Consider the following 27582-nt stretch of genomic DNA (forward strand, 5'->3'; position numbering starts at 1 on the left):
GAGAGACAAGGGATATTTGTGTGTGTGTGCACGCGCGCGCGCGCGCGCGCGTGTGTGTGTGTGTGTGTGTGTGTGTGTTGTGGTTGCGGGGGGAAAGGTGGAGGAGAGAGAAAATTGCTGGCAAAGCAGTTACCCACTGAGCAAATTTTTCAAAAATGGATGCCTTTTCAAACGTTGTAGAGCCTCTGATAAAAACATTTTAAAGGAAATTTCCAATATGCTATTAAAAATAAAACAGAGACCGTGAGAGATACTGTATAGAAAAGGGAGTCAATTTGAGTAGCCTTTCTTAATGCTTCTTCCATCTCTAATCAGTGGTGAAGATGGAGCTACCGCTCCCATCCCCACTTGCTCTTTCAAGCCCCAAAATGGTAGATCCTACCCTTGGTACCAGTTTTTGTACCAACTCTTTAATACATCGCTCAACCTGTGTTCTTTTCCATCCAGGTATTGTGAATATTTCCTAGGGGTCCCCACCAATCATCAACTGAGTAAGGTGAGAATCACATCCTTCTCCACTTGGAACTTCAAGCGTCTGGAAGCAAAAGCGTATGTTTCAATCTGATGATGTGTACTTGCTTTGGAAATATTGTTTTTACTAAGCAGTGGTCTTGGTTAACGGGGTAAAGTGTTGTTTGTTTTTTAAGAGGATGGAGAGGTCTGCAAATAAAAGATGGCATAGAAAAAAAAGCTATAAAATAGTTTTTCCTTGGCCCGCCTAGGTCGAGGGGGGAGCCAACTTGGAGCCTGATTTGGAGGGAAAAGTGGAGGCTGCCTGGGGGCAGTCCTGCGGTCCAGTGACCACGCTCCCGAGGTCTAAGGCAGTGGGTGTGGAGGGTTGGGCGGTGTCGCACCCACAGCGCCCTAGGAGGGCAACAGGGACTTCGGAGAGGAACGTACAAGAGAAACGGAGCACGCCACGCTGCACAGCAGCAGGCCCCGGCCCACAGCGCTGAGAGCGGAGGGCGGAGGGCCTCACGCGCGCGGCGGCGCGTAGGAGGCGACGGCGGCTGCGCCCACTCCCCCTCGTTCCCGCGCCCCGCCGCTCGCCGCCCGCAGCCGGGCGCCGGCGCGCTCGGCTCTTTCCGCCGCCGCCGCTGCCGCGCGCTGCCCCGTGCGCTCCGGCACCTTCGGCAATTTCCGTCGGGACCTGGCCGCCATTTTCTCTCCGCTTGTGTGTCTCGCCGGCTGCGTGGCTCGGTTCTTGTGAGCGAAGCTTTGTCCGGTTCGGCAATGGACGGGTAGGTAACGAGGCCGGCGAGGAGGTGTGCGAGAGGGGAGTGGGGCCCGCCTTCGGCCTGGTCCGGGGTCGGGCCGAAACCCCCCGGCGGTCCCTCCCCAGGGCTGGGCTGCCGTTACCCAACCCCCGCCCCATCGCACACACCCCTCCTTGGGCTTCCCCCTGGCGGGCTCTGGTCGAGAAAACGGGAAGAAAGCGGGCTTGTGGACTCGGCAGGCGTTGGGGAGACGGCGGGGCGACGACCCCGGGGAGACAGCGGGCCCCGGCGGGGCAGCGGGGGATGGGCTCTGGGGGGGTCCCAGGACGTCTCGCCCGGCCCTGCCCCCTCTAGGAGCCATTTCGATCCGTAACCTGGGACCCGGACCGCGGGCGAGCGGCGCGGCTGGGAGCGGGTGTAGCGGCCGGAGAGCGAGGCCTGCGTGGGAGGCTCCCTGCGGAGAGAGAGGCCGCCCCCACCTAGGCCCCCCCAAGCCGTCCCAAGCCTCCCGGGTTTCGCCCGGCCCGGCCCGCCCCGGCTGGGGGAGATGCCGGTGGCGGGAGCTCCCGGGAAGGCTGAGTGGGAGCCGCGGGGGAAGGGGGGGGGCGGGGAGGCGTGCGGTGGCGGGAGGAAGGGGGAGGGCAGATGTCACACTCCTTTGTTTTCACTGGAGTCCGCTAGTGGGGGCGGGAGGGTGAAAAAACGCCTTTCTGTGTGGCCTAAGATCGTTCCAAGCTTGGCAGAAGGGCCCAGCAATTCAATCACCTCAAAAACGAAGTGTTTGTGGTCGACATCAGTCACATGGGCAAAGGCCAAGAGCCATGGCAGAAACAAGAGTAGATAGTCAACACAGGGCCATCTTTTCAGCTACTTTGACCAGTTTCTGGAAAAACAAAAACAACTCCAAAAAGCCAGAGCCGTGCTGCATCTTTGAGGCTGGCGATAGTGCTAAGTGAGGTGAGGCAAGGGCTTCGGGAAATGATACGGACCAGGGTCTCCCTGGTACTTAACGCTCCCCATCTGAAAAGATTCTTTAATAATTTAACTCATTGTTAGAAAGGAGGCACCCTTTAGGGTGAAAATATAGCCGTATTCATCCCGTTTGGGGGCATAGGAAAACAGTATCACTTAAAAAGTACGTTTATTGGAATCATTGACAGTATTTGAAGGGTCAGAAGTAAAATGTGAGTTTATTTTAATCATCTGGAGTTCGGTATTTTGTGAAGAAACTAAGTGCAGGTCACATAAAAGTTAACAGATTAACAAAATTTGAATCTTCCTAGAGGTTCTCTGGAGATTATTTTCCAGATGAAACAAATCCAGAGAAGTTCACTCTTTCCCCCAGATCAATATGGAAATAGATGGCAAAACTTGCCCTGGAATTCATGTTTCCTGTTTCTATCAAGATTACTAAAGAGTTAAGTTTTAAATCAAAGGGTAAAGGGGTATTAATAGGCTTTGGGGGTTTGTTCAGTTTGCTATTTGAAGTGTTAAAAAATACCAAAAGTGTGGTGAGTTTCATCACACCTTTGAAAGTCATTTCTAGAAAGCCAAGTTGATTATGTGCCACTGACCATCTTTGTTTTCTGTCTGCGTTGTGAGTGGAAAATTCATGAATGATGAAGTACCCTAAAAAGTTTCAAACAATGACCATTTGAAGAACAAGAGGTTGAAACTTGTTTTTTTCATTACAGAATTGTCACTGAAGTTGCAGTTGGCGTGAAGGTAGGAAAAAAGTTTAAAACTAATGAAAACTGGATTCCTCAGTCAACTGAGCATATTATCATCATTAGTGGAAACTTTCTGTTGGCTTTTGAAAACTATAATACAGCTTACAAAATTCAAGTGTAAAGTGTTTTGTTCAATTTTTAAAGTTCGTTTATATAAATAGTTTTAATCTAAATAGACAACAACCATAAATTTTTTTAGAAAGGCAGCCTATGAGAATAACATTTTAAAATAGTTATGAATGGTGTTCAAGGAATTTAAAAAGCTTTCAGACATGGCTTCTTGTGAATAGAAAATAACCCAATTTTCTGAGAGGATATGATGGTTTTAAATGGACAGATAAGTGATTTGACCTAAATCATATAATTTTAGTAATCTAAGATTTTTTTAGCTCTGCTTTTGTCTTACGAAGACTAAAATATTTTCACCAATAATAAGCCTCATTAGAAATCAGTTACTCTGATCTTTAAAGAGAAAAGAAACTTGTTTAGGCAGTTAGCTTCAAATTTGAGTCAGAAGTTATAAAGCTGGTTTGTGTGTCTGTTAAAGAAAGATAGGCCTTATGGTAGAGATTGTTTGGAATCTTTCCTCACTCACTATGGCCAGGAAAACTACTCATACTTTAAACGTTAGTTCTAGTGCTTAGGCGTTTCATTTCCTTGAATCCTTGCATATTTTAACATCGTGATTTATTATAAATTTTGTTTGTAAGCCTTTCTGCCCTCTTAGGGCATGGTTCTTGTCTTAAATCTTCAATTTTCCAAGCCTGACACCATCTTCCAAGCCTAGTACTAAGATACTTGTTGGATGCAATGACATTGAATGCAGTGACATTTCCCCCCTTCAAGTGTGAGTAGTCTTGAGAGGCTGTGTGCTCAGTCCAGTTATGCTGATTGTTCCAAATAATTTTTGGAATTCTTAAAATTTCATCCATAACAGTGTGATATTAATCAGAACGCTTTTGGAGATATTTTGCGTTTTGCTTATTTTCTGTCCTCTGTATCTAGTAAACTAAGTACTTGTCCATGCTTTAATATTTAGGCTTGTCAAGTTCATATTATGTAGATTGGGGGAAAAATGATGAGTGGGAAGGTGTATTTATTTTTATTTGGCAATGCTGTTTTCTAAGTTGAGAGTGCAAGATGTAGATATTATAGTTACCATCCAAACAGCCTCTGGAAGTGAATTTTTTAAAAGAATAAATGATTCAAGTCTGAGTTGTCAACTGTTACTGGATGAGGAGAAAAGGAACTCACAGGACCCCGAACAAGCAGAGAGAAATGAGGATGCCTGGAAGAGGATGTACATATTGGGTTTATTGGCAGTTTTCTGTATTAGTAGTTTGAAGAGAAAACATTAGAAAATGATTTAAAAGTAATTGCTAGCCAATTTTTTTGTCCAGTGTTTAATATAAAAGTTTTGATAACTAAAGTTATGTTTTAAATAATTTTCTAGGATAATGGTTAAGAATTTTTGCTTTGGCGTCAGACTTAGGTACAAGTAATTAAGCTTTTATGAAATAAAAAAAAAAATAATGTGCATGGTTAAAAAAAATTTAAAGTGAAAAGTATTTCTCCCTGATATCAAGTCCTGTTTCTTAGGTGTAGATAATTATGTTAACATTATTTTTGGTGCATTTTTTCCTGAAATTATTAGTTTATATATTAGCACACATATAAACATCCTTGTTTAGCGACACATATGGATTCATGCCGTGTGTACTGGTCCATATCTTGTCGTTAAAAAAAGCTTTATTGAGATACAATTTGACATAAACTGCATATATTTAAGGTATACTAGTGTTTTGACATGTATACCCCTATGGAACTATCACCACAATCAAGATAATGAACCCCAGAAGTATCATTTTGCCCTTTTGTAATCTCTCCCATCTGCCTTTCTTTCCCCAAGCAACCACTGATCTGCTTTCTGTCACTATAGATGAGTTTGCAATTTTTAGAATTTTAAACAAATAGTCATACAGTATGTACCTTCTTTTTGCCTGGATTATTCCACTCAGCATAATTATTTTGGGATTTCACCCATATTGTGTATCAGTAGTTCATTTCTTTTTATTGCTTTGTAGTATTGCATTGTATGGATATACAGCGATTTGTTTATCCACTCAACTCTTGATGGACATTTGGATTGTTTCCAGTTTTGGGCTATAATAAGTAAAGCTTCTGTGAACATTCCTGTGCAGGTCTTTTTGTGAATGTAAGCTTTCATTTCTCTTGGGGAAATACCTATGATTGGAATGGCTAGACCATATGGTTAGGCATATGTTTAACTTTTTAAGAAACTGCAAACTATTTTCTAAAGTGGTTATACTATTTTACATTGCCACCAGCAGGGTATGAGATTTCCAGTCCATCTACATCCTCTCCAGTGCCTGTTGTCTGTTTTTTTTTGATTATAGAGATTCTAGTGGATGTGAAGTCGTAATCTTTGTGGTTTTCATTTGCATTTCTCTAATGTCTTTGGTGCTGAACATCTTTTCATGGGCTGTTTTCAAGCTGTGTATCATCTTTGGTACAGTGTCTTTTTAAATTTCTTGTCCACTTTTTAAACTGATTTATTTCTTTGAGTTTTGAGAAGTCTACATTTCTGGTTACAAGTTCTTTATCAGATATATGGTTTAAAATATTTTCTGCCACTTGTGTTTTCATTCTCTCCACAGTGTTTTGAAGAGCAGTAGTGCAGCAGTTTTTAATTCCGATGAATTTCAGTTTACCAGGTGTTCTGTGGTGTGTATTTTTTTTTGGTTTGGTGTGGCTCCTGCTTTTGGTCATATCTAAGCCATCTTGGTGTAACCCAAGGTCACGATGATTTTCTTCTCTTTTTTCTAATAGAGGTTTTACAGTTTTTAGTTTTGCATTTAAGTCTTTTTTAATTAATTTTTTTAATATGGTGCAATGTATGAATCAAGGTTTTTTGGGTTTCCATATGGACACTTTTTCTAGCAACACTCATTGAAAAGACTATTTTTTTCATTGAACTGGCTTTGCACCTGTGTCAAAAATCAGTTATGTATGTACGTATGATTCTGTTTCTGTACTGTATTCTCGTCCATTGACCCATTTTTGTCTACCTAGTAGACAAAAGCGTACTGTTTTAATTACTGTAGTTTTATATTAAATCTTGAAATCAAGTAGAACTTTGTTCTTTTTCAAAGTTGTTTTGGCTCTTCTGGGTCCTTCACATTTTCCTGTGAGTCAGTTTCTACAAAAAGGCCTGCTGGGATTTAATTGAAATTAACTTGAATCAGTAGAGCAATTTGGGGAAAATTAACATCTTAATGTTGAGTTTTCTCATCCACGAACACAATTTATCTTTCCATTTACTTAGGTCTTTCATTTCTTTCAGCATTGTTTTAGTTTTCACTGTATAGATTTTGTATTTTTTTGGTCAGATTTAGCCTTATTTTGTGTTTTTTGGTGCTATTTTAAAGTAATTTAAAAAATCAGGGCTTCCCTGGTGGCGCAGTGGTTGAGAGTCCGCCTGTCGATGCAGGGGACACGGGTTCGTGTCCTGGTCCGGGAAGATCCCACATGCTGCGGAGCGGCTGGGTCCGTGAGCCATGGCCGCTGAGCCTGCGCATCTGGAACCTGTGCTCCGCAGCGGGAGAGGCCACAGCAGTGAGAGAGAGGCCTGCGTACCGCAAAAAAAAAAATCAAATGTGTATTTGTTATTAATATATAGAAATACAGATTATTTATGCCCATTGCTCTTGTATTCAGCACCTTTGCCAAACTCATTTATTAGATCGAACAGCTATTTGGTAGATGCTGTCAGATTTTATATATACACTGTTCATCATATTTATTATCTGGATGCCTTTTGTTTTTCTTGCCTGTGGCATCTAGTACAATATTTAAATGATGAGAGCAGGCCGCCTTACTTTTTTCCTGATATTAGGGTAAATTACTTAAATGATATATTTTTTTCTTAAAAGTTTGGTACAGTTCACTAGTGAAGCTGTGTGGGCCTGGTGTTTTCTTTGTGGGAAGGTTTTAAACCACATTCAGTTTATTGAATAGATATAGGACTATTCACATTATTCTGGAGTGAGCTTTGGTAATTTTGTTTTAATAGAATTAGTCTGTTTCATCAGAATTGCTGAACTTATTTGCATAGGGTTGTTTGTTGTATTACATTTTAATATTTTTATTATCTGTAGAATCTATAGTGATGTTGCCTCTCTTGTTCCTGGTATTGATAGTGTCTTTTCCCTATCAGTCTGGCTAAAGATTTATTTATTGATTTCATTAATATAAAACAGAAATCAGCTTTTGGTTTCATGGAGTTTTCTCTTTCCCATTTTATTGATTTCTTCTGTTTTAATGTTTTTCTGCTTTGTATTTAGTTTGCTCTCTTCTTAGTTAACATTGAAGTTGATGTGGTTGACATATCTTTTCTAATATAGAGAGGTTTAATGCTATGTATTTTCATACAAGTGTTGCTTTCCTGGCATCCCTCAAATTTTGACATTTATACTTCTTTTCATTCAGTTCAAAATACATTCCAATATGCTTTTTTATTTCTTTGACCCATGGGTTATTGAGAAGTATTTGATTTCCAAGTATTTGGAATTTTCCATGTATTTTTCTGTTATTTATTTCTAATTTAATTCCATTGTGCTTAGAGAACATTTTGTAAGACTTGAATCTTTGTAATTATTTTATTGTTTTATGGTTCAAATATATATCCTGTTTTAAGTGCATTTGATAGGGATGTGCATTCTGTTATTGTTGTGTTCTATGCATGTCAATTAGGTCATGTTTATTGGTAGTGTTGCTCAAGTGAGCTGCCTTTCCTGATTTTTTACTGTTCTGTCACTTATTGAGAAAATGATATTGAAATCTCCTATATTGTGTATTTGTTTGTTTTTCCTTGCAGTTCTACCAGTTTTTGCTTTATGTTTTTGAAGTTATAATTAGCACATAAACGTTCAGGATTACTGTGTCCTCTTGATTCATTGACCCCTTTATTATTATGCAGTGACCTTTTTTATCCCTGGTAATCTATTTTGCTTTAAAATTTTAAATTTTTAAAAATTTCTTTGCTTTCTTTTTTTAAAATTTCTTTGCTTACTTTTTCTGATATTAATACAGCCATCTTGGCTTTCTTTTGAATACAGTTTACATGGTATATCTTTTTCCATTATCTTACTTTCACACTATTTGTATCCTTAGATTTTAAAGTGTATTTCCTGTAGACAGCATAAAATAGAGACTTGATTTTTAAATCCTATCTTACACCCTCTTCTTTTGGTTGTTGAGACCCTTCACAGTCACTATTGTTATATTAATATGGTTAGTTTTAAAAGTACCACTTTGTTGTTTTGTCTCTTATGTTCTTCATTCCCTTTTTTTTTCTGCTTTCTTTCGGATTGAGTAATTTCTTTAATTCCATTTTAATCTCTTTAGCTGATTAGCTTATAGCTGTTTTGTTATGTTGATAGCTGTTTTAGGATTTATAGCATACATCTTTAATTTATCACAGTCTTAACTCAAGTAGTATTTATGCTACTTTACATATACTATGTGAATATTAGAATACTTCTCCCCCTTTGGCCTCTGTACTATTATTATAACATTTTACTTCTATGTGTTATAAATTCTATACGGCATTCTTTTTATTTGCTTAAACAGCCATTTATCTTTTTAAAAGATTTAAACAACAAGACAAATAATCTTCTACTTTACCCTTAACATAGTTATGCACATGCATTGGATACTTAGGGAGGATTTTCTGCAGATTTCCAGAGTTCTCTCCGTGCAACTCTCTTTGGAACTCTGCCATACAAACTCTAGTTGCTTTGGTCCCCCTGGATTCTTGCCTCTTTCTTAACTCTCAGGGAGTTTTCCAAGTTCGACTTGGTTTCCTTATCTGAGCTGTGCCTTGACCTGGACTTTTTCTCAAGTAAGCTGGGACGATGATGGCCTTACCCCATGGTGGTTTTCTGACTCTGGGGGATCATTGTTCATCATTGTCTGATGTCCAGTGGTCTTGAAGAACATCGTTCTATATATTATGTGTGATTTTCTTTTTCTTTTATTTTTTTTCTCAGTTGGGCAAACTGGCTCATGTTATACCTTCTTGGCCAAAATTAGAAGTTCATTTTTTAAAAAAAAATTATGTAATATTTCTGCAGTAATAGATTTATCTTATTCTTTGTTCTGTGGATGCACCACAGTGTAGTTGCTTGACATACCACAATTTAGATCCACATTGATGAACATTTTGGTTTGATTCCCTTTGCAGTTAAAAATAGAAGCATACTAAAAATAGAAGTAAAAATGCAGTGTCAAATGAAATTTACAATTAAAAAGTTTGTTAAAACCACAATGCCACAAGTTTCTTTACTCATTTGTTTTCTACAGTTGTGTATGGGAGTGCCTGTTCTTCTACACCCTTACCAATCCTGGGTTTTAATAAAAATTTAGAATACTAGCTAATTTCACGGTAAAAAAAAAAAGTTTTGTAATTTGAAATGGGTGAGATTTTTAAAATTTGACTTTCTGTTTCTGTGAACTGCCTCTTTGTATATGTGATCTATTTCAATGATTATCTTGTTTGTTACAACTCTATATAAAAAGAAAATTGATTCATATACATCATAGGTACTTTTTCTTACAGTTTATTACTTTTTTACCTCATACAGTTTTGGGCATCTAGGCGTGTTTGAATTATGAAGTAGTATAATTTATTTTTTTTGTCTCTGATACTTAAACATTTTTAATTTCAGTTTCCTTAAAATTGAGATTATAAATTCTGAAGATTAAAAGTGATTATGCATAAAAAGTATTTTCCGTGAATTAGGGCCTTTGTTAATGTTAACCAATTTATACTACATAAAGAACAAACAATTTTTATAGCTTTAGGGTATGTTGAAATCTCATTTTTCATTATCCTTATAAATGTGCTGTAGATTTTACTCAGTTCTCAATGATTTTAGACTCCTTTCTATTTGGTCAGGTCAGTGAGACTGTAAAACAAGAAAGGAAATTTGTGAATTTTTAATATGAAGTTTGTTGCATTTGTTTAAAATGTTTTTTTATGTTCTTTGTAATTTGTTTCAGAGGTTTCATTTCTGTACTCTTAACCATTTTTGCCTTTGAAATTCTTGCAGAATAATGGGCCCAAGTAGTTAGCTTTTTTCAAGTTAAATTTCACTAGAATTTTGAAAGCACTGGTTGTAAGTTGCTGAATGCACAGTTTTAAGTTGTGATATGACTATTTTATTCATCATCATTGGCTTTCCTAGACAATTACAGTAAAATAATGCTAAAGAAAACTTTTTTTTAATAGTTGAACATAACTGATTTATAATAGGTAGGTTAAGAAAAACTGTGTTGTTTGGGTTTTTAGATTTTGAGTTTTCTTAAAATGTTACATAATGCTTGCTAGGGTATTTGTATTAGAATTTCAAATTAGAGACATTAGTGTGTCTGCTGAATGTCAGCACTGTGTTAAAGACTGGTGATTCCGAGATATTAAGAATAGAATATATGTGTCTTGAGGGCAGAGACCTTTTTTGTTTTATTGTTTCTGTGTCATCAGTAGTGCCTGTTAAATAGTACATACTCAGTATATATTTAATGACTATTGAAGGGTCTCTGGCTTCAACATGCTCATAATCTCATGAGCCACTTATCAGTAAAAAGGTAAATATCAATTTTATTGCACAACATTCTTCCTTTTTGCTGGAGATCCAAAAGAGCTGTATCTCTAGAACCTCATCTAGTTGAAGAAACAAATATACAAGGTTTAAGCAAATGCCCTATGGCTACGTTTAGGGAAGATTGGTTCGTAGAATCAGAGTAGATTTCATGAAATCAGTGGATTGTGACCTGTGTATTGTAAATGTTTGGGAGCAGAAGTGAGCAGTATATGCTGAGGGGAAGACATGGCCAAAGTTTTGTCAATAGGCTGGCACAAATTCATAGCCCTTGAACAAGTTAGCTGAATGATGGATTTTACAGCGAAGGGTTTGTGTAATATATGGGAGGGAGAGTAAAAATAGAATGGCCGATAGGTTGGAGAAAATTTCAAGTATTTCATGTGGTAGGCAGTATTCCATATATCTGTAAGCTTCCATACATGAAAGTAGCTCATTATTCTGCTATCTTTAGAATGTGGAGACTGAGCTGCAAAATAGTTGGCTTTGGTACTGTATGGAGCACCATGAATTAGAATATAGTCGTTAACTATTCTAATCTCTTACTTGGTCCATTTGTGTTCCTGAACTGTAATAGCTTTCTTAATTTAGTTTCGGACATACTTCATTAAGGGCTAAGGTGGTTAGGTAATATTTTTACTTTAAAAGTAATAAAATACAACAGTTATGAAAGGTATGTGTTTTTGAGCAATGATTCGTCTTATAACTGTTATGGTGAATTTTAAACATTAAAAAAAGACACAGTAGTATCACGAAGCGTTATTTATATGTCACTCAGCCCCAACAATCATCAACGAACAACCCATTGCTAAAACTTAGGAGATCCACACTCTACTTTTCTCCTCCTGTATTATTTTGAGAAAAATTCCAGATTATTTGTTTCATCCATAAATGTTTTGGTGTGTCTCTTTAAAAGATAGGGTCAGTCCTCCCTCTCTTTCTGTTTTAAAGAAATACAATCACAGTACTGTTAGTGCACCCCCCCCCCCAAAAAAATAGCAACAATTGCTTAATGTTCTTAAGTGCCAGATTTGTAAGATTTCTATTTGTCTCATGAAAGTCATAATATTTTTACAGAGTTCATTTTTCGTGGTGGGGAGGGATCAGGATCAAATAAGAACACATTCAGTAAATTGACATGCCTTTTAAATTTCTTTCACTTTACGAATTCTCCTTTTATCACTGTGAGGTTTTTCATAATTACATTTTATTGTTGAAGAAAACTGGTTGTTGGTCTTACAGAGTTGTCCATAGTCTGCATATACTGATTGTATTCTGATGTTGTAATTGTTATGTTGTCCATATAGTCAGTTGGTAGATGGATCTACAGACCATCAGGTTCTCTTTCTGTTTTTAGTAATATTTTATAAGTGGTGATATGTTTTTCCATTAGAAGATATGATATCTGATTTTTTTTTGCATATGTCTGTGTGATGTTTTTTCCAAGAACATTTTGTAATAACTTTTTCTTCAATTTGTTTATGCTCAGCATAGTTTGCTCAATAGACATCTGTTTGTCAGTATTCTGAAAGGATATATACAAAGAAGTATATCTTGAAAGTCCAATTAAATTTTCCATAATAGAAATATATTAAAATTGAACATAAATTGGCATTACTGATGGTGGACAAGAAATTTTTTTCAATGAAGGGCTTGTCAAATTAAAAGCACGTGATGTAGAATTAACAGACTAGAGTTGGCCTCTAACATTGAACAAGGTAACCTCTGAGTTTCAGTTTTACAACTTTTAAGATGGGTTTAACAGGACCTACCTCAGAAATTATGTTGAAAATTGAATAATATGTAAAAGATTTAGCACAGAATGGCTGTAAGTGCTCAAATGATGGTGATGCTTGGTATTGTAGTTCTTTAATTTGTCAATCCTATTTAGAAGGAGCCCTTTATTAGAAGTCAACTTTGAAGTTTTTATTTTTTGTTACTGATTTCTAGGAGTTTTTGTATATTGTGGGTACTAAAGCTTTGTTAGTTATATATGGTACAGATAAATTCCTTCCTGTCTGTGGCTTGATTTTTTTGCATTGATGAATAGAGTAGGAAATTTTAACATTAAATTTACGTTTTAGTTTTAAGAAATCTTCTTAAACTCAAGGTTTGATACTATATAGTCTTCTGGATTTTATTTTGAAAATTTTTAAATTTTGCTTTTCACATTTAGGGCCTCAGTTTACATGTAATTTAATTTTTGTGTAATGTGTTGTAAATGGCTAACAAATCTGGTACAAACTCAGTTGAATGGTTCATATTTTCCTACTGATCTGCAGTGTTAGTTGTCAGGTTTCCATATATGTGTGAAACTTTCCCTCGGGTATCTCTTGTTTCATTGTCTATTACTGTCTTACTACCCAAATGTCTTAATTTAACGTGGCATCACAGTAAGTTTTGGAATCTTGGAGAGTGAATTTTGCAACTTCAGAATTGTCTTGGCATTTTCTTCACTGTATATATATTTTTAAGATCAGTTGGCTAAGTTCCATGAAGACTTTTCAGGTTTTGATTATAGTTGTACTAAATTTATAAGTTAATTGGAGAGTATTGTATTTGTATTATCAAAAAAATAAGATGGCAGAGCTGGAGAGAACAGTGATATTTTTCTTTGAAGAATTTTTCCTTTACTTCTCCGTACTATTTTGTTTAATGCTTAATGCAGAAACTTAATGCTTTAGGCAAAAAGGAAAATTCACTGATAATTAATTAATTCACTGATAATTTTACCAAAGCTAATCAGCACTGTATGTACTTCCCATCATTTTCCCTACATGTTAGAAGGATTTTTAAAAGCTTATGTGTAGGCATGAGGAAAGAGAGATGCTTCTTTGCCAGTTTGATTTTTTTCCAAAGTTATTGATTTACTTTTCTATTCTATTTACTTTTCTATTGATTTACTTTTCTATTATTGATGTACTTTTCTATTTCCCAGAATTTTATAGCATTTTTAAATTCTCCCTTTTTAAATTTTTATTAACAGTACACATTCATATTTTATCTTTTTTCTTTTTTTTTTCCCTTATCAGAGACCTTATTTTACTGGTCTTTTCAAAGTACCAGCTTTGTTAATTTTTTTTGTTTGTTTCATGATTCACTAATTTATGTTTTTGTCTTTTTTTGCCCACACTAGATCTATTTTACTGTATTATTATTTTTTGTCCGCTTTAAATTCCATCCCGAACATGTTTATTTTCTTGTTTAAAAATGCATTCAAGGTGAAGAAAGATCAGTTGATAGTTTGGGCAGTAAGCTTTGACTTTTAAGAGTTCCCTTTTTTCTTTTTTCTTTTTTTTTTTTTTAAGATTGAGGTGTAATTGATGTAGAAACATTGTGTTATTTTCAGGTGCACAACATGAATTGATGTATGTATATATTGTGAAATGATTACCAGAATAAGTTTAGTTAACATCCATCACCACACAGTTAAATTATTTTCCTTGTGATGGGGATTTCTAAGACTTATTCTCTGCAACTTTCAAATATACAGTATTATTAACTATTATCAGCATGCAGTACATTATATCGTCAGGAGTCATTTATGTCATAACTCCGAGTTTGTACCTTTTGACCACCACCTTCACTAATTCCTATCCCCCCTCCATCCCTCCCTAAAAGGCCTGGCTGTGCTTCTGGATACCACTGTTTTCTGTATCTGTGAGTTCAGTGTTTTGGGTTTTTGTTTGTTTTTTTAAGAATCTACATATAAATGAGATCATATGGTGTTTGTCTTTCTCTGACTTGTTTCACTTAGCCTAATGACCTCATTTGCATGTTGTTGCAAATGGTAGGATTTTCTTCTGTTTATAGCTGAATAGTATTTCATTGTATAGATTAACCACATTTTCTTCATGCGTTGATGGAGACCTAGGTTGTTCCCATGTCTTGACTGTTGTAAATAGTGCTACAATGAATACAGGGTGCAGATATCTTTTATAGATAGTGATTTTATTTCTTTCGGGTAAATACTTAGGTGGTATTGTTGGATCATACAGTTGTACTTTTTTAAATTTTTTGAGGAACGTGTTTTCCTTTTCCTTAGTGGGTACACCAATTTACATTCCCATCATCAGTGCACAAGTCTTCCTTTTTCTCCACATCCTCGACAGTGCTTGTTATTTCTTATTTTTTTGGTAATATCCATTCTAACAGGTGTGAGGTGATATCTCATTGTGGTTTTGATTGGCATTTCCCTGATTAGTGATGTTGAGCACCTTTTCATGTTCCTGTTGGTTGTTTGTGTGTCTTTGGAAGAATGTCTATTGTGTCTTCTTTGATCATACTGTTCATTTTTTCTGAGTAGTATGAGTTCTTTATTTTTGATACTAACTTTCTATCTATGATTTGTAAATATTTTTTCCCATTCAGTAGGTTGCCTTTTCATCTTGTTGGTGGGTTCCTTTGCTCCGCAGCAGCTAAAAGTTTGATATAGTCTAAATTTATTTTTGCTTTTGTTGTCTTTGCTTTTGGTGTCAAAGCCAAAAAGTCATTGCTAAGACTGATGCCAAGGGGCTTAGTTACACTAAATCTTTAGTTTGATAAGGATTGCATTGAATCTGTAGATTGTTTTGGGTAGTGTGAACATTTTAACAGTATTCTTCCAGTCCATGAGCATGGAGTATCTTTCCACTTATTGTGTCTTCTTCAATGTGTTTCATCAACGTCTTACAGCTTTTTCACTTTTTTAAGCTTTGTGAAAGCTTCAAGGTATACAAAAGTAGGGTGAATGGTATAATAATATACTTCCTTTGCCTTCCTGTGGGAGAATATTAAAGCAGATCTCGGTGATTATTTTATATCATTCCTAAATACTTCAATTTGTATTTCTAATAGATATAATCTCTTAAAGATGACATTTATATCATCATACCTAATAAAATTTTAAATAAGTTTTTCCTTTTTTATTGAAGTATATTTGACATACAATATTATGTTAGTTTTAGGTGTATAACATAATGATTCAAAATTTACATACATTACAGATTGATCACCATAACCATCTGTCACTGTAAAAAATTATTAATTATATTCCCCAAGCTGTACATTACATCCCAGTAACTTATTTATTTTATAACTGGAAGTTGGTATCACTTAATCCCCTTCACTTATTTTGCCCAATCCCACCCCATCACTAAAATAATTTCTTAATATCATCTAATGTCTAACAGTAGTCAGTTTCCCAGTCACTTTAAAGAAGTCTTTTATATTTTCTCTTTGAATCAGGGATCAAGGAAAGTCAACATGTTGATTTGGTTCTTTTAAGTCTATTTATGTCAGTTTTCCTTCTCCCTCCCCCTTTCTTGATTTTCTTTTTTAGAGAAACTGGGTCATCTATTCTGTACAATTTTCTGAAAATTATAATTTTGCTGATTATACCTTCATGTTGTCATTTTGTGTGTTTCCCATGTCTTGTATTTCCTGTGTACTTGTAGTTAGATGAGGCTTGATCGGATTCAGGTTTAATTTTTAGCAAGAATATTTTATAAATGTACTCTGTAATTTCTAATGTATCACACCAGGAGGAACATGTCTAGTTACCTCTTTGTGATGTTTTATCAGTAGGTTCAGTACTGACATTTATCAGTAGGTTCAAGTGTCCTCAGCTTGATGCATCCAGTGTAGAGTGCTCTATCATCCTTTCACCTAGTGGGCTTTAGTAGCTGATAATTGAGTAATTTCATTGGGTATTGCAAAAATGGTGATATTATTTTTTTCTCCTGCATATATTTTAAAATATTTTTCTGTTGGAAGAACTTTTTTCATCAAACATTTGGTCATACTGAAACACCCTTATCAAAAGAAAAGCAGGGTAGATTTTCAGTTAAAAAATTTTTCCTCATGAGCTCGTAACTCCAGTAACTCCAGTGTAATGTGAGTTCTTTAGCATTGATGTTAGGTCGTTGTGAAGGCAAGGATTTTTACGTTTATTCCAGTCTTATTGCAATGATCATTCCTTTAAAAATGTTTAAATTTTCTCATCTTGGGCCAGCAGCAGCTCATAATACCGGTAATTTTGATACTTACCTGAAGTATCATTTCTTCCTCCAAAACTTCAATTAGCCATTTCTTTAAAAAGAATGGTCCTTTGGTGAGACCTGGTCCTTAGAGACCACAGTAATGTGGGTGCAAAGGTGCCAATTGCTTTTAGGTTGTTGTTGTTTTAAGGTTTTTTTCAATTCACAAAGCTAACAAAATTTTTTTGAGACAAATATATTTGAACTCATTTATTTCCAGTTTGTATGTAATTTTACAATTTTTCCTCTTCCAGTTTTTTGTTTGTATCTCTTGTATGTTGTAAACTCTTGCTTGCTAGTGTTAACATAATTGCATATATACTAGTTTCTTTAAAAAGCAACATCAGTGTTAACATTAACGTTGTAATACAGTTTTAAGACGTTTGCAGTTATTTTTGTCCTTAAAGTGTATTTTGCAAAGAATGTATAGTAAAATCACAGAATTTTTAAATCTATTGAGATAATTCTGTGTGCGGTTCTACCACCAAGCTAATAGTTAGGTTTATTTGTTACATTTTGGTTTTCATTTTTAGGGAATTTTTTTCATGTTGAACAAATTTTCCAAAGTCAAAACTGCAAAACAAGATACATTCATGGATGTCTAGTCTTTCACTCCTGTCCACTCTACTTTGCTTTTTCTATCCCCTTATGGGTATCTATTTTCACTAGTTTTTGGCTTATTCTTTTATTTAGTAGAAGTAAATGTGAATTTCTTTTTACGTGCTAGCTCCCACCATCTTAGGGAAAAGGTAGCACAGAATACACAGGGTTTAATATCTTACCTTTTTTACTTAATGAGAAATACACTCTGGAAATCACTCCATGGGTATATATGGAAAATCTCATTTCTTTATACCACTGTATAGAAAGTATGCAAGTGCCTCAGTTCCCCCTAGCCATAGTATAGTATATTGTCAAATGCTTGGGGTTTTGTCAGTCTGAGAGGTGAAATGGCATCTAAATCTAGTATTAATTTGAATTTGTTTTTACTGTGAGCAAGATGAAACAACTTTTCTGTTTAAGAATAATTTCCATTTCGTGTGTGCTGAAAACTAATCTTATCTCTTGCCTATTTTTTTATGAGTAACTGGTCTAAATTTTCATAGGAATCTGTATTTGAAGGTTTGATTCTATTTTTGGCTCAGGTTGTTAGGAACAGTTTCAAAATTTTATCTGAATAAACTACAACAATTAGATTTTGTTCTATTTTTCTTTTTTCTCTTATTTTCATTAAAATATGTTTATTGTGTTTGACCAGATATTATGATCTGGAAGGAAACACTGTTGGCTTTGTGGAAAAGGAAGAGATGGATAGGAGAGTGGAGTTAACTTTTTATTTTAGGGATTAAATTTTTTATTCCCAGTAGTGTAACACCTGACATTTGTTTTGACATTTCTTTTTCAGTGTCTGTTTTTCAGACACTGTTTGAAAAGTTACCAGATAAGTGACAGACTTTCAGATTAATATTTTTAAATGTAAAGGGGTCTTATGCTAATTTGTTCTTGTTTTAACAGAGAGGATCTGACGAACTACTCTCAGGCAGTGTTCTCAGTAGTCCAAACTCTAACATGAGCAGCATGGTGGTTACAGGTAAGTGTTAACTCTCTTAACAGTCTCATAATTTGCCATTTTGCAGAGCAGAATGTTAAAAGTTTAGTGTGTTTTACCAGAATAGCCTTTATTTTTAAATACTCTGTGTTGAAACAGTTTAGAGAAATTTTACTATAGTATGTATGTGTCAAGTGAAAAAACCTTGAAGTGGGTGATTTGTGGGCAAGTAACTAAATCTGATTGCTTTTAATCACAAAAATGTAACTTTTTTTTCTTTCATGTTACAAGTTCCCTCACTCTCACTCCTTTTGTACTTTTGTGCTTAGCTTCTATTGTGTGTCATAAAATATTTTTAAGTATTTCTTCTCTATCCCATAAATCCTAAAGCCCAAACTGTAAAAAAAAATACCATAAGATTCAGTTGCATAGCTGTTTTTTTAATGTGCTTTAAATCTTTTTTCTGTGTGGTAACAGTATTTTTAACTCTTTGGATTGGTTTCCTTTATTTATTTACTTGGAAATATAAAATGATTTATTTAATCTTCATAGTTAGGGTGTTTAAGCTTTATATGTTTGAAACATTACTGTTGGTTGGTTGTAATGTCTGTCTATAAATAAATACAGACTAATTTTTAGAGCTTAGTTTTATGGCCAATGGACCAAATTTGAATCTGATGATGACTGAATTAGTTTGCCTTATAACCCTACATTTTATATTATTACCTAAAGCCAAAGTTTCTTTTTTCTAAACCCTTTTCTGAATTACTTGTTTTAGGAATCGTATTGGGCAATATAAAGATTGTAAAAGAATGGAAGCATTTTGATTTCCTTCAGGTAGCCATGCTTGTGTATATGTACACCTCAGTGCACATGTACACATCCCTGACAATTAAGCAAAAATTATAATGAAGTATTTTTCAAATATAGTTATAATGATGTTAAGATGAATTTTTCTGCACATCATCATTACTGAGTTTTCCATGTCATGATTACAAAGCAAAGTCACTAGGCCATGATTTTGATAGTTAAGGTACCATGTACAAATAATTGAACAAACAGGCTCAAATATCTGTATCTCTGCTTTGCCAGTTTCATGTTTTTTGAAATAGTACATTTAATGATTGATAATGGAAATGTTTTCTAAATTAATATGTAGGGCTGTGACAGTACTGGTAGCAGCCTTTCCTTCTTTCCATCTTTCCCCAAAATCAAAAACTACAAAACTGAATAAAATATATGGGACAGCTGTTGTCTGGAATTGATGAGTACATAGTACAAGATAATGAAACCTGAGATAAGGGAAACATATGAAGTGAGTCTCATGAATACTTTGGCTTTTCTGCTTTGGGGTACCCTACTGTTGTAGCACATGGAGGTGGAGCTGAAGTAAAGCATGGAGGTCTCACTGTGCTGAAGAGACTAAGATTGGAATTCAAAGCTGCTGAGACATGTGGGATTTATGGAGAAGGATCCTGAAAAAGGAACTTGTCCAGGGGTTTGGGCATTGGTTGGAGGGCCGAATTTGGTGTGGGGATTCTTACTTAATTCAAAGTTTTGAATAATGGCTGGGCTGCATATGTGTAGGTTGAGACTCTCCTGGTCTATCAGAAATGACCAACTGTGGGTCAGAGCTAGAATGGTGATTCCATAGGTTGTGCAGTGCTCTGAGACATTGGAGTTCTGGGTAGTTAGAATGCATATGTCTTGCAGATAGACATTCTGTTTAGACTGCAAAAAGCTCAGGTCTTAAGAGAAAGGATCATACACTATAGTAAGTGACAGCCATAAGACTAAGTTAATAAACTCTGATAGTCCAGCCTGACAAGACATGAAGGATTCACCAGTAATTGAATTGCCTGCCTAAATAAAACAATGTGCCCTAAGGAAGACAACATGATTCAGTCTTCCCACAACTATCATCCACAATATCCTGCATACCATCAAATTTTACGAATCCTATGAAGAAGCATTCAATAAGAATAGACCTCAAAATGACCTTGATATTGGAATTAGCAGACAAGGACTATAAATATTTTTAAAGCTATAAAAGAAAATATTGAAATAATGAACATGGAAGAATGTGTTGAGAAAAGAACTATAAAGCAAGCATATAGAAATGCTCTAATTGAAAAATACAGAATTTGGAATGAAAAATTCACTGGTTGGGAGTAACAGCAGTTTGAAGACAACTGAAGAAAGGTTAATGAACTTGAATACAGATTGATAGAAATTACTCAGTTTTCCAGAGAGAGTAAAAGTATATCTTTGGGGAGATCAAGTAGTCTAACATACATGTAATTGCAGTTTCAGAGAGGGAGTAAAGAGAATGGTGCCAAATATATGTAATTGAAGCAGTAATAGTTGAAAACTTCTAAAATTTGAAGAAAACTGTCAGGTAGGATAAGTAAAAAGAAACATACCAAGGCACACAATAATCAAAATATTGAAATCTAATAATAAAGAGAAAATCTTATAAGCAAGCAAGAAAAAGATATCTCACAGGAGACTAACACCTTGCATTAAAAGAAAAAAAAGTTCTTTAGGCTGAATGGAATAGCACTAGACAAAACCTTGGATCTACAGGAAATAACAAGGAGTACCAGGAATGGTAAATAAATGTGTGAAAATTTTAAAAAGCTATCTCTTTTACTCCTTTAAACTTCTTTGAAAGACTGACCTTTGAATTATGTGGTTCATTCTGTACATAGATGTTTATATGACAGTGATTAGCACAAAGTGAAGATAAATGGAATTTTACAGTCTAAGGTTTTTATATTACATGAAATGATAGAGTATTAACTCTTACATAAGAATATTCTGGTAAATTAAAGTTGCATATTGAAACAATGTCTTTAAAAAGGTACAAAGACTTACATTCAAAAGCAAATAGAAAGTTGGAGGGCTGACTCCTGCTTTTAAAAGTTATTGTAAACCATACAGTAATCAAAACAAAGTCGTATTAGCATAAAGAAAGATAAATAGATTAATGGAACAGAATAGAGAGTCCAGAAATAAAGCCACACAGTTATGGACAACTGGTTTTTGACAGAGGCACAAAGGCAATTCAGTGGAGGAAAAAAATAGATTTTTCAGCAAAGGATTCTGTAACAATAGGCTATCCATATGCTGCCAACAACAGCAGCAACAAGCTATCGATACTTGGATCTATACTTCATACAAAAATGAGCTCCAAATGGACTTTGATGTAAATGTAGAACCTAAAAATTATAAAACTTCTAGAAGAAAGCATAGTAGAAAATCTTTGTGACCTTGGGTTATGCAGAGATTTCTTTAACGTGACCCCAAAAGCACAATCTATGAAAGAACAAATGGGGACTTCATTAGTTTTAAAAACTTACATTATTCAAAAGACATTGTTAAGAGAATGAAAAGATAAGCCATGGAGTGGCAGATCTTTACAAAGATGTCTGATACATATACATATGTATATATATAGCTGATAAAGGATTTTTATCCAGAATATACATAAATTCAGACTACATATATAAACTCTAAAACTCAACAATAAGGCAGCAAACAACCCAATTTGATAAATTGGCAAAAGTAATTGAATTGGTCAGCAAAAAAGATATACAGATGACAAGTAAGCACATGAAAAAGATGTTCAACATCATTTGTCGTTAGAGAAATGCAAAGTGAGATAACATTACACATCTCTGCAACAGCTAAAATTTGAAAGACTGATCATACTAAGTGTTGGAAAGGATGTGGGGGAACTGTAACACTCATATACTGTTGATGGGAAAGTAAAATTGTAGAACTACTTTGGAAAACAATTTGGCAGTTTCTTAAAAAGCTAAACATTTACTGTATGATCCAGCTATTTGTTTCCTAGGTGCTTACCCAAGGAATATGAAGGCATATACTCATTAAAACACTCATATGAATGTTCATAGTAGCTTTATTCGTAATATCTAAAATCCAGAACAACCCAAGTGTCCATCAGCAGATGAATATATAAAAAGATAGCTCTTTTGGTATTGAATTCCATTGCATACAGTAAAATACTGTTTGGCCATATAGAGTGACCTATGTTACATGCAGCAGCAGGGATAAATCTCTTAAATAATTATGCTCTGTGAAAGACGGGAAAAAAAAGAGTATGTCCGGTATGAGTCTATTTATATAAAACTCTAGGAGATTGCATATTAAAGCAAATTGGTGGTTGCTTGGAATTTAGAGGTGGGTAGAGCAAGGGAGAGGGTTGTAAAGGGCATAAGGAAATTTGGGGGTGATGGATATATATATTCCCTTATGCTGAAGGTTTCACAGATGTAAATATATGTCAAAACTTGTCAGATTGTAACTTCATAGACATCTTATTTTATGTGAATTGTACCTCAAAAAGACTATTTAAAAAGAAAAGCCCATAGAGGAATTAAAATGGAATACTATCAAATATAGCAAGAGAAGAACAAAAAAACACTGGACAGTTAGAAAATAAAGAGCTAAGTGTTAAGCCCAGTCATAAACGTAAATGTAAATTGGTTAAACTAACATAGTTTAGTGCAGTAACCACTAGTTTTGTGAGACTGTGGAGCATGTGGAATGTGACTACTCCTAACTGAGATGTAAATGGGTTTGTGTGTTGTTCAAAGACGTAGTACCAAAAAAATAACACAAAATCTCATTTTTTAAAATACTGATTTATATGTTGATATGGTAATATTTCAGATATATTGGGTTAAAATATATTATTAAAATTAATTTATTTGCAACTATATGCCAGTAATATGGACAACCTGGAAGAAATGGACAAATTCTTAGAAAAGCACAACCTTCTGAGACTGAACCAGGAAGAAATAGAAAATATAAACAGACTAGTCATAAGCACTGAAATTGAAACTGTGATTAAAAATCTTCCAACACACAAAAGTGCTTCACAGGTGAATTCTATCAAACATTTACAGAAGAGCTAACACCCATCCTTCTCAAACTCTTCCAAAAAATTGCAGAGGAAGGAACACTCCCAAACTCATTCTGTGAGGCCACCATCACCCTGATACCAAAACCAGACAAAGATACTACAAAAAAAGATTACAGGCCAATGTAACTGATGAACACAGATGCAAAAATCCTCAACAAAATACTAGCAAATAGAATCCAACAACACATTAAAAGGATCATACACCATGATCAAGTGGGATTTATGCCAGGGATGCAGGGATTCTTCAATATATGCAAATCAGTCAATGTGATACACCATATTAGCACATTGAAGAATGAAAACCATATGATCATCTCAATAGATGCAGAAAAAGCTTTTGACAAAATTCAACACCATTTATGGTAAAAACTCTCCAGAAAGTGGGCATAGAAGGAATCTAATATAATAAAGGCCATATACAACAAACCCACAGCAAACATCATTCTCAGTGGTGAAAAACTGAAAGCGTTTCCTCTAAGATCAGGAACAAGACAAGGATGTCTACTCTCGCCACTATTATTCAACATAGTTTTGGAAGTCCTAGCCACAACAATCAAAGAAGAAAAAGAAATAAAAGGAATCCAAATTAGAAAAGAAGAAGTTAAACTGTCACTGTTTGCAGATGACTTGATACTATACATGGATAATCCTAAAGATGCCACCAGAAAACTAGTAGAGCTAATCAATGAATTTGGTAAAGTTGCAGGATACAAAATTAAAGCACAGAAATCTTGTATTCCTATGAACTAACAAAGAAAGATCAGAAAGAGAAATGAAGGAAACAATCCCGTTCACCATTGTAATAAAAAGAATAAAATACCTAGGAATAAACCTATCTAAGGAGGTAAAAGACCTGTACTCAGAAAACTGTAAGATGCTGATGAAAGAAATCAAAGATGACACAAACAGATGGAGATATATACCATGTTCTTGGATTGGAAAAATCAATATTGTGAAAATGACTATACTACCCAAAGCAATCTACAGATTCAGTACAATCCCTATCAAATTACCAATGGCATTTTTTATAGAACTAGAACAAAAAATCTTAAAATTTCTATGGCGACACAGAAGACCCTGAATAGCCAAAGGAGTCTTGAGGGGAAAAAGGGAGCTGGAGGAATCAGACTCGCTGACTTCAGACTAGGCTACAAAGCTACAGTAATCAAGACAATATGGTACTGGCACAAAAACAGAAGTATAAATCAATGGAACAGGATAGAAAGCCCAGAGATAAACCCACGCACCTCTGGTCAACTCATCTGTGACAAAGGAGGCAAGGATATACAGTGGAGAAAAGATAGTCTCTTCAATAAGTGGTGCTGGGAAAACTGGACAGCTACATGTAAATGAATGAAATTAGAACACTCCCTAACACCATACACAAAAATAAATTCAAAATGGATTAGAGACCTAAATGTAAGGCCAGGCACTATAAAACTCGTAGAGGAAAACGTAGAAACAACACTCTTTGACATAAATCAAAGCAAGATCTTCTTTGATCCACCTCCTAGAGAAATGGAAATAAAAATCAGAATAAACAAATGGGACCTAATGAAACTTAAAAGCTTTTGCAAAGCAAAGGAAACTACAAACAAGATGAAAAGACAACCCTCAGAATGGAAGAAAATATTTGCAAATGAATCAGTGGACAAAGGATTAATCTCCAAAATTTACAAGCAGCTCATGCAGCTCAATAACAAAAAAACAAACAACCCAATCAAAAAATGGGCAGAAGACCTAAATAGACATTTCTCCAAAGAAGACATACAGATGGCCAAGAAGCACATGAAAACCTACTCAACATCACTAATTATTAGAGAAATGCAAATCAAAGCTACAGTGAGGTATCACCTCATACTAGTTAGAAGGGGCATCATCAGAAAATCTACAAACAACAAATGCTGGAGAGGGTGTGGAGAAAAGGGAACCCCTTTGCACTGTTGGTGGGAATGTAGATTGATACAGCCACTATGGAGAACAGTATGGAGGTTCCTTAAAAAACTAAAAGCAGAATTACCATATGACCCAGCAGTCCCACTACTGGGCGTATATCCAGAGAAACCATAATTCAGAAAGACACATGTACTTCAGTGTTGACTGCAGCACTATTTTACAATAGCCAGGTCATGGAAGCAACCTAAATGCCCATCGACAGACAAATGGGTAAAGAAGATGTGGTACATATATAGAATGAAATATTACTCAACCATAAAAAGGAACAAAATTGAGTCGTTTGTAGAGATGTGGATGGATCTAGAGACTGTCATACAGAGTGAAGTAAATCAGAAAGTGAAAAACAGATATCGTATAAACGCATTTGCAGGGCAGAAATAGAGACAGATGTAGAGAACAAACGTATGGACAACAAGGGAGAAAGTGGTGGAGTGGTGCTGGTAGGATGAATTGGGAGATTGGGATTGACATGTATACACTAATATGTATAAATGGATAACTAATAAGAACCTGTTCAAAAAAAATTAAGTTCACTCCCTTTTACTTTTTGATGTGGTTACTAGAATACTTAAAATTTATGTGGCTTTTGGTACGTTTCTTTTGGACATTTGTAGTCTAAGAAGTCCAATTAAAAGGCAAAGAATATCATACTGGATTAAAAAGTAAGACGTAATTACGGTGTCTACTGCTGTCGTCAGGTTGAAGTACAGAGACACAAGTTGAAAGTAAAAGGGATGGAAAATAATATTTCACGCAAACAGTAAGCACAAGAAAGTTGATGTGATTGTATTAACATCAGATGAAGTAGAATTCAAGACAAGGAGTATTACCAGGTATAAAAAGGCATATTTCTTAGGGTCGAAAAAGTCAATATATTGGAAAATATAACATTCCTTTATTTGTATATTAGTAATAACAGTTTCAAAGTACATATTAAAAAATGACAAAATTAAAAGAGAAGCAGAGAAATCTACAATTTTAAATTTACAATTGGCTGTGGCTGTTTTAACATTCCTCATAGTAATCGATAGGACGAATTGATCTTAAAAAAACAGTACATAGAGGATTTGAACAATGCTGTCAGCTTGGCTTAAGTCACATTTACAAGACATCCAGTAACTGCACAAAATAGCCTTTTAAATGTACATAGGATATTCAACATGATGTTAACATAGCTTACAATAAATTTCAAATGATTGAAGCTCATATAGTACCTGATTGTAGTGGGATTTACAGAAATCTAGGAAATTACCAAATATTTAGAAATTTACACAATTCTGAAAAGCACATGAATCACAGAAGATATAAAGGGCATATTTTTGACTGAAAGAAAATACATCATATTTTAATCATACACCAAATGAAAATACATCTATATTTTCTTGGAATATAGAAGAAAATATGGAAATATTTTCCCCACAAGAAGTGCATGGGGGGAAAATAGTTCTATATTAGTACTTATCTACCTACATTGGAAAATATCTGTAGCAGAAAAAAAGAAAGGTTTAAAATTTCTGTCAAGAAAGAAAAAGAAAACATAAATTACCAGAATCAGGAATGAAAGTGGAGATATCACTACAGATCCTACACAGTGTAATAGGACAGAAAGACAGTATCACAAGCGTCGGTAATGCTGATAAATTCAGCAACTTAGGTGAAATAGACAAACTCTTTTATAAATCTAGTGAACCAAAATTGATATAATAGATTACCTCTATATTATAATATTATAGATATAGATTACCTTTATCTCTATTATCAAAATTGAATTTTTAATAAAAAACATCTTTTCATGGAGATTACTCAGGCATAGGTGATTTCACTCGTAGGTGGTTTTCACTTGTAGGTGGTTTTACTCAGGCATGGGCGGTTTCACTGTTGAATTTTATGAAACTTCAAAGTAAGAAATAATAGCCATTTTTTCTTTTAAACTTTTTTAGAAAAAGAGAAGGGGAATACTCCCTAATTCACTTTATGAAGCTACCAAAACCAAAATCTAACAAAGATAATATAAGAAATCAGGATTTCACACTAACATTTTTCATTAACATAAATGCAGACATTCTTAACAAGATATTAGCAAATCACTTTCAGCAGTATGTAAAAGGTAATTCATGATGACTAATTCAGGCTTACCTCTTGATTGTAAGGTTTAACAGTCGAAAAGGAATTCAGTGTAATTTATCACAATAGAATAACGGAGGAAAAAGAATCATCATGTTGATAGAAGCAGAAAAGGCATTTGACAAAAATACAGCATCCATTCATGATAAAAAGTTCTCAGAAAACTAATAAGAAAGGGGAACTTCTACAGGGTAGACAAGGGGCATCTACTAAGAGCCTACAATAAATTTCATTCATAATGGTGAAATATTGAATGTTTTTTTTTCCACTTTAAATTCAGTTTTATTGAGGTATAATTTCCATACAATAAATTGCATCCATTTAAATTGTACAGTCAGATAAGTATTGAAAGATGT

General features: G+C 35.0%; 1 protein-coding gene across 4 annotated transcripts in view; it reads left to right on the plus strand.

Moving 5' to 3' along the window:
- Window positions 1-935: 935 nt before the first annotated feature.
- PTBP2 (polypyrimidine tract binding protein 2) overlaps window positions 936-27582 on the plus strand; it is a 79330-nt gene continuing 52683 nt past the window's right edge. For 3 of the 4 annotated variants that reach the window (XM_079944110.1, XM_079944111.1, XM_079944113.1), the window contains exons 1-3: window positions 936-1241; window positions 2912-2942; window positions 18162-18237. In XM_079944110.1, the coding sequence (XP_079800236.1) occupies window positions 1234-1241; window positions 2912-2942; window positions 18162-18237 (115 nt within the window). In that variant the 5' untranslated portion in view covers window positions 936-1233. The remainder of the gene's footprint in view (window positions 1242-2911; window positions 2943-18161; window positions 18238-27582) is intronic. The other variant, XM_079944112.1, reaches the window with a different exon arrangement.

Source organism: Stenella coeruleoalba (genome assembly GCF_951394435.1).
Source record: "Stenella coeruleoalba genome assembly, chromosome: 1".
In the NCBI taxonomy this organism is placed as follows: domain Eukaryota; kingdom Metazoa; phylum Chordata; class Mammalia; order Artiodactyla; family Delphinidae; genus Stenella; species Stenella coeruleoalba.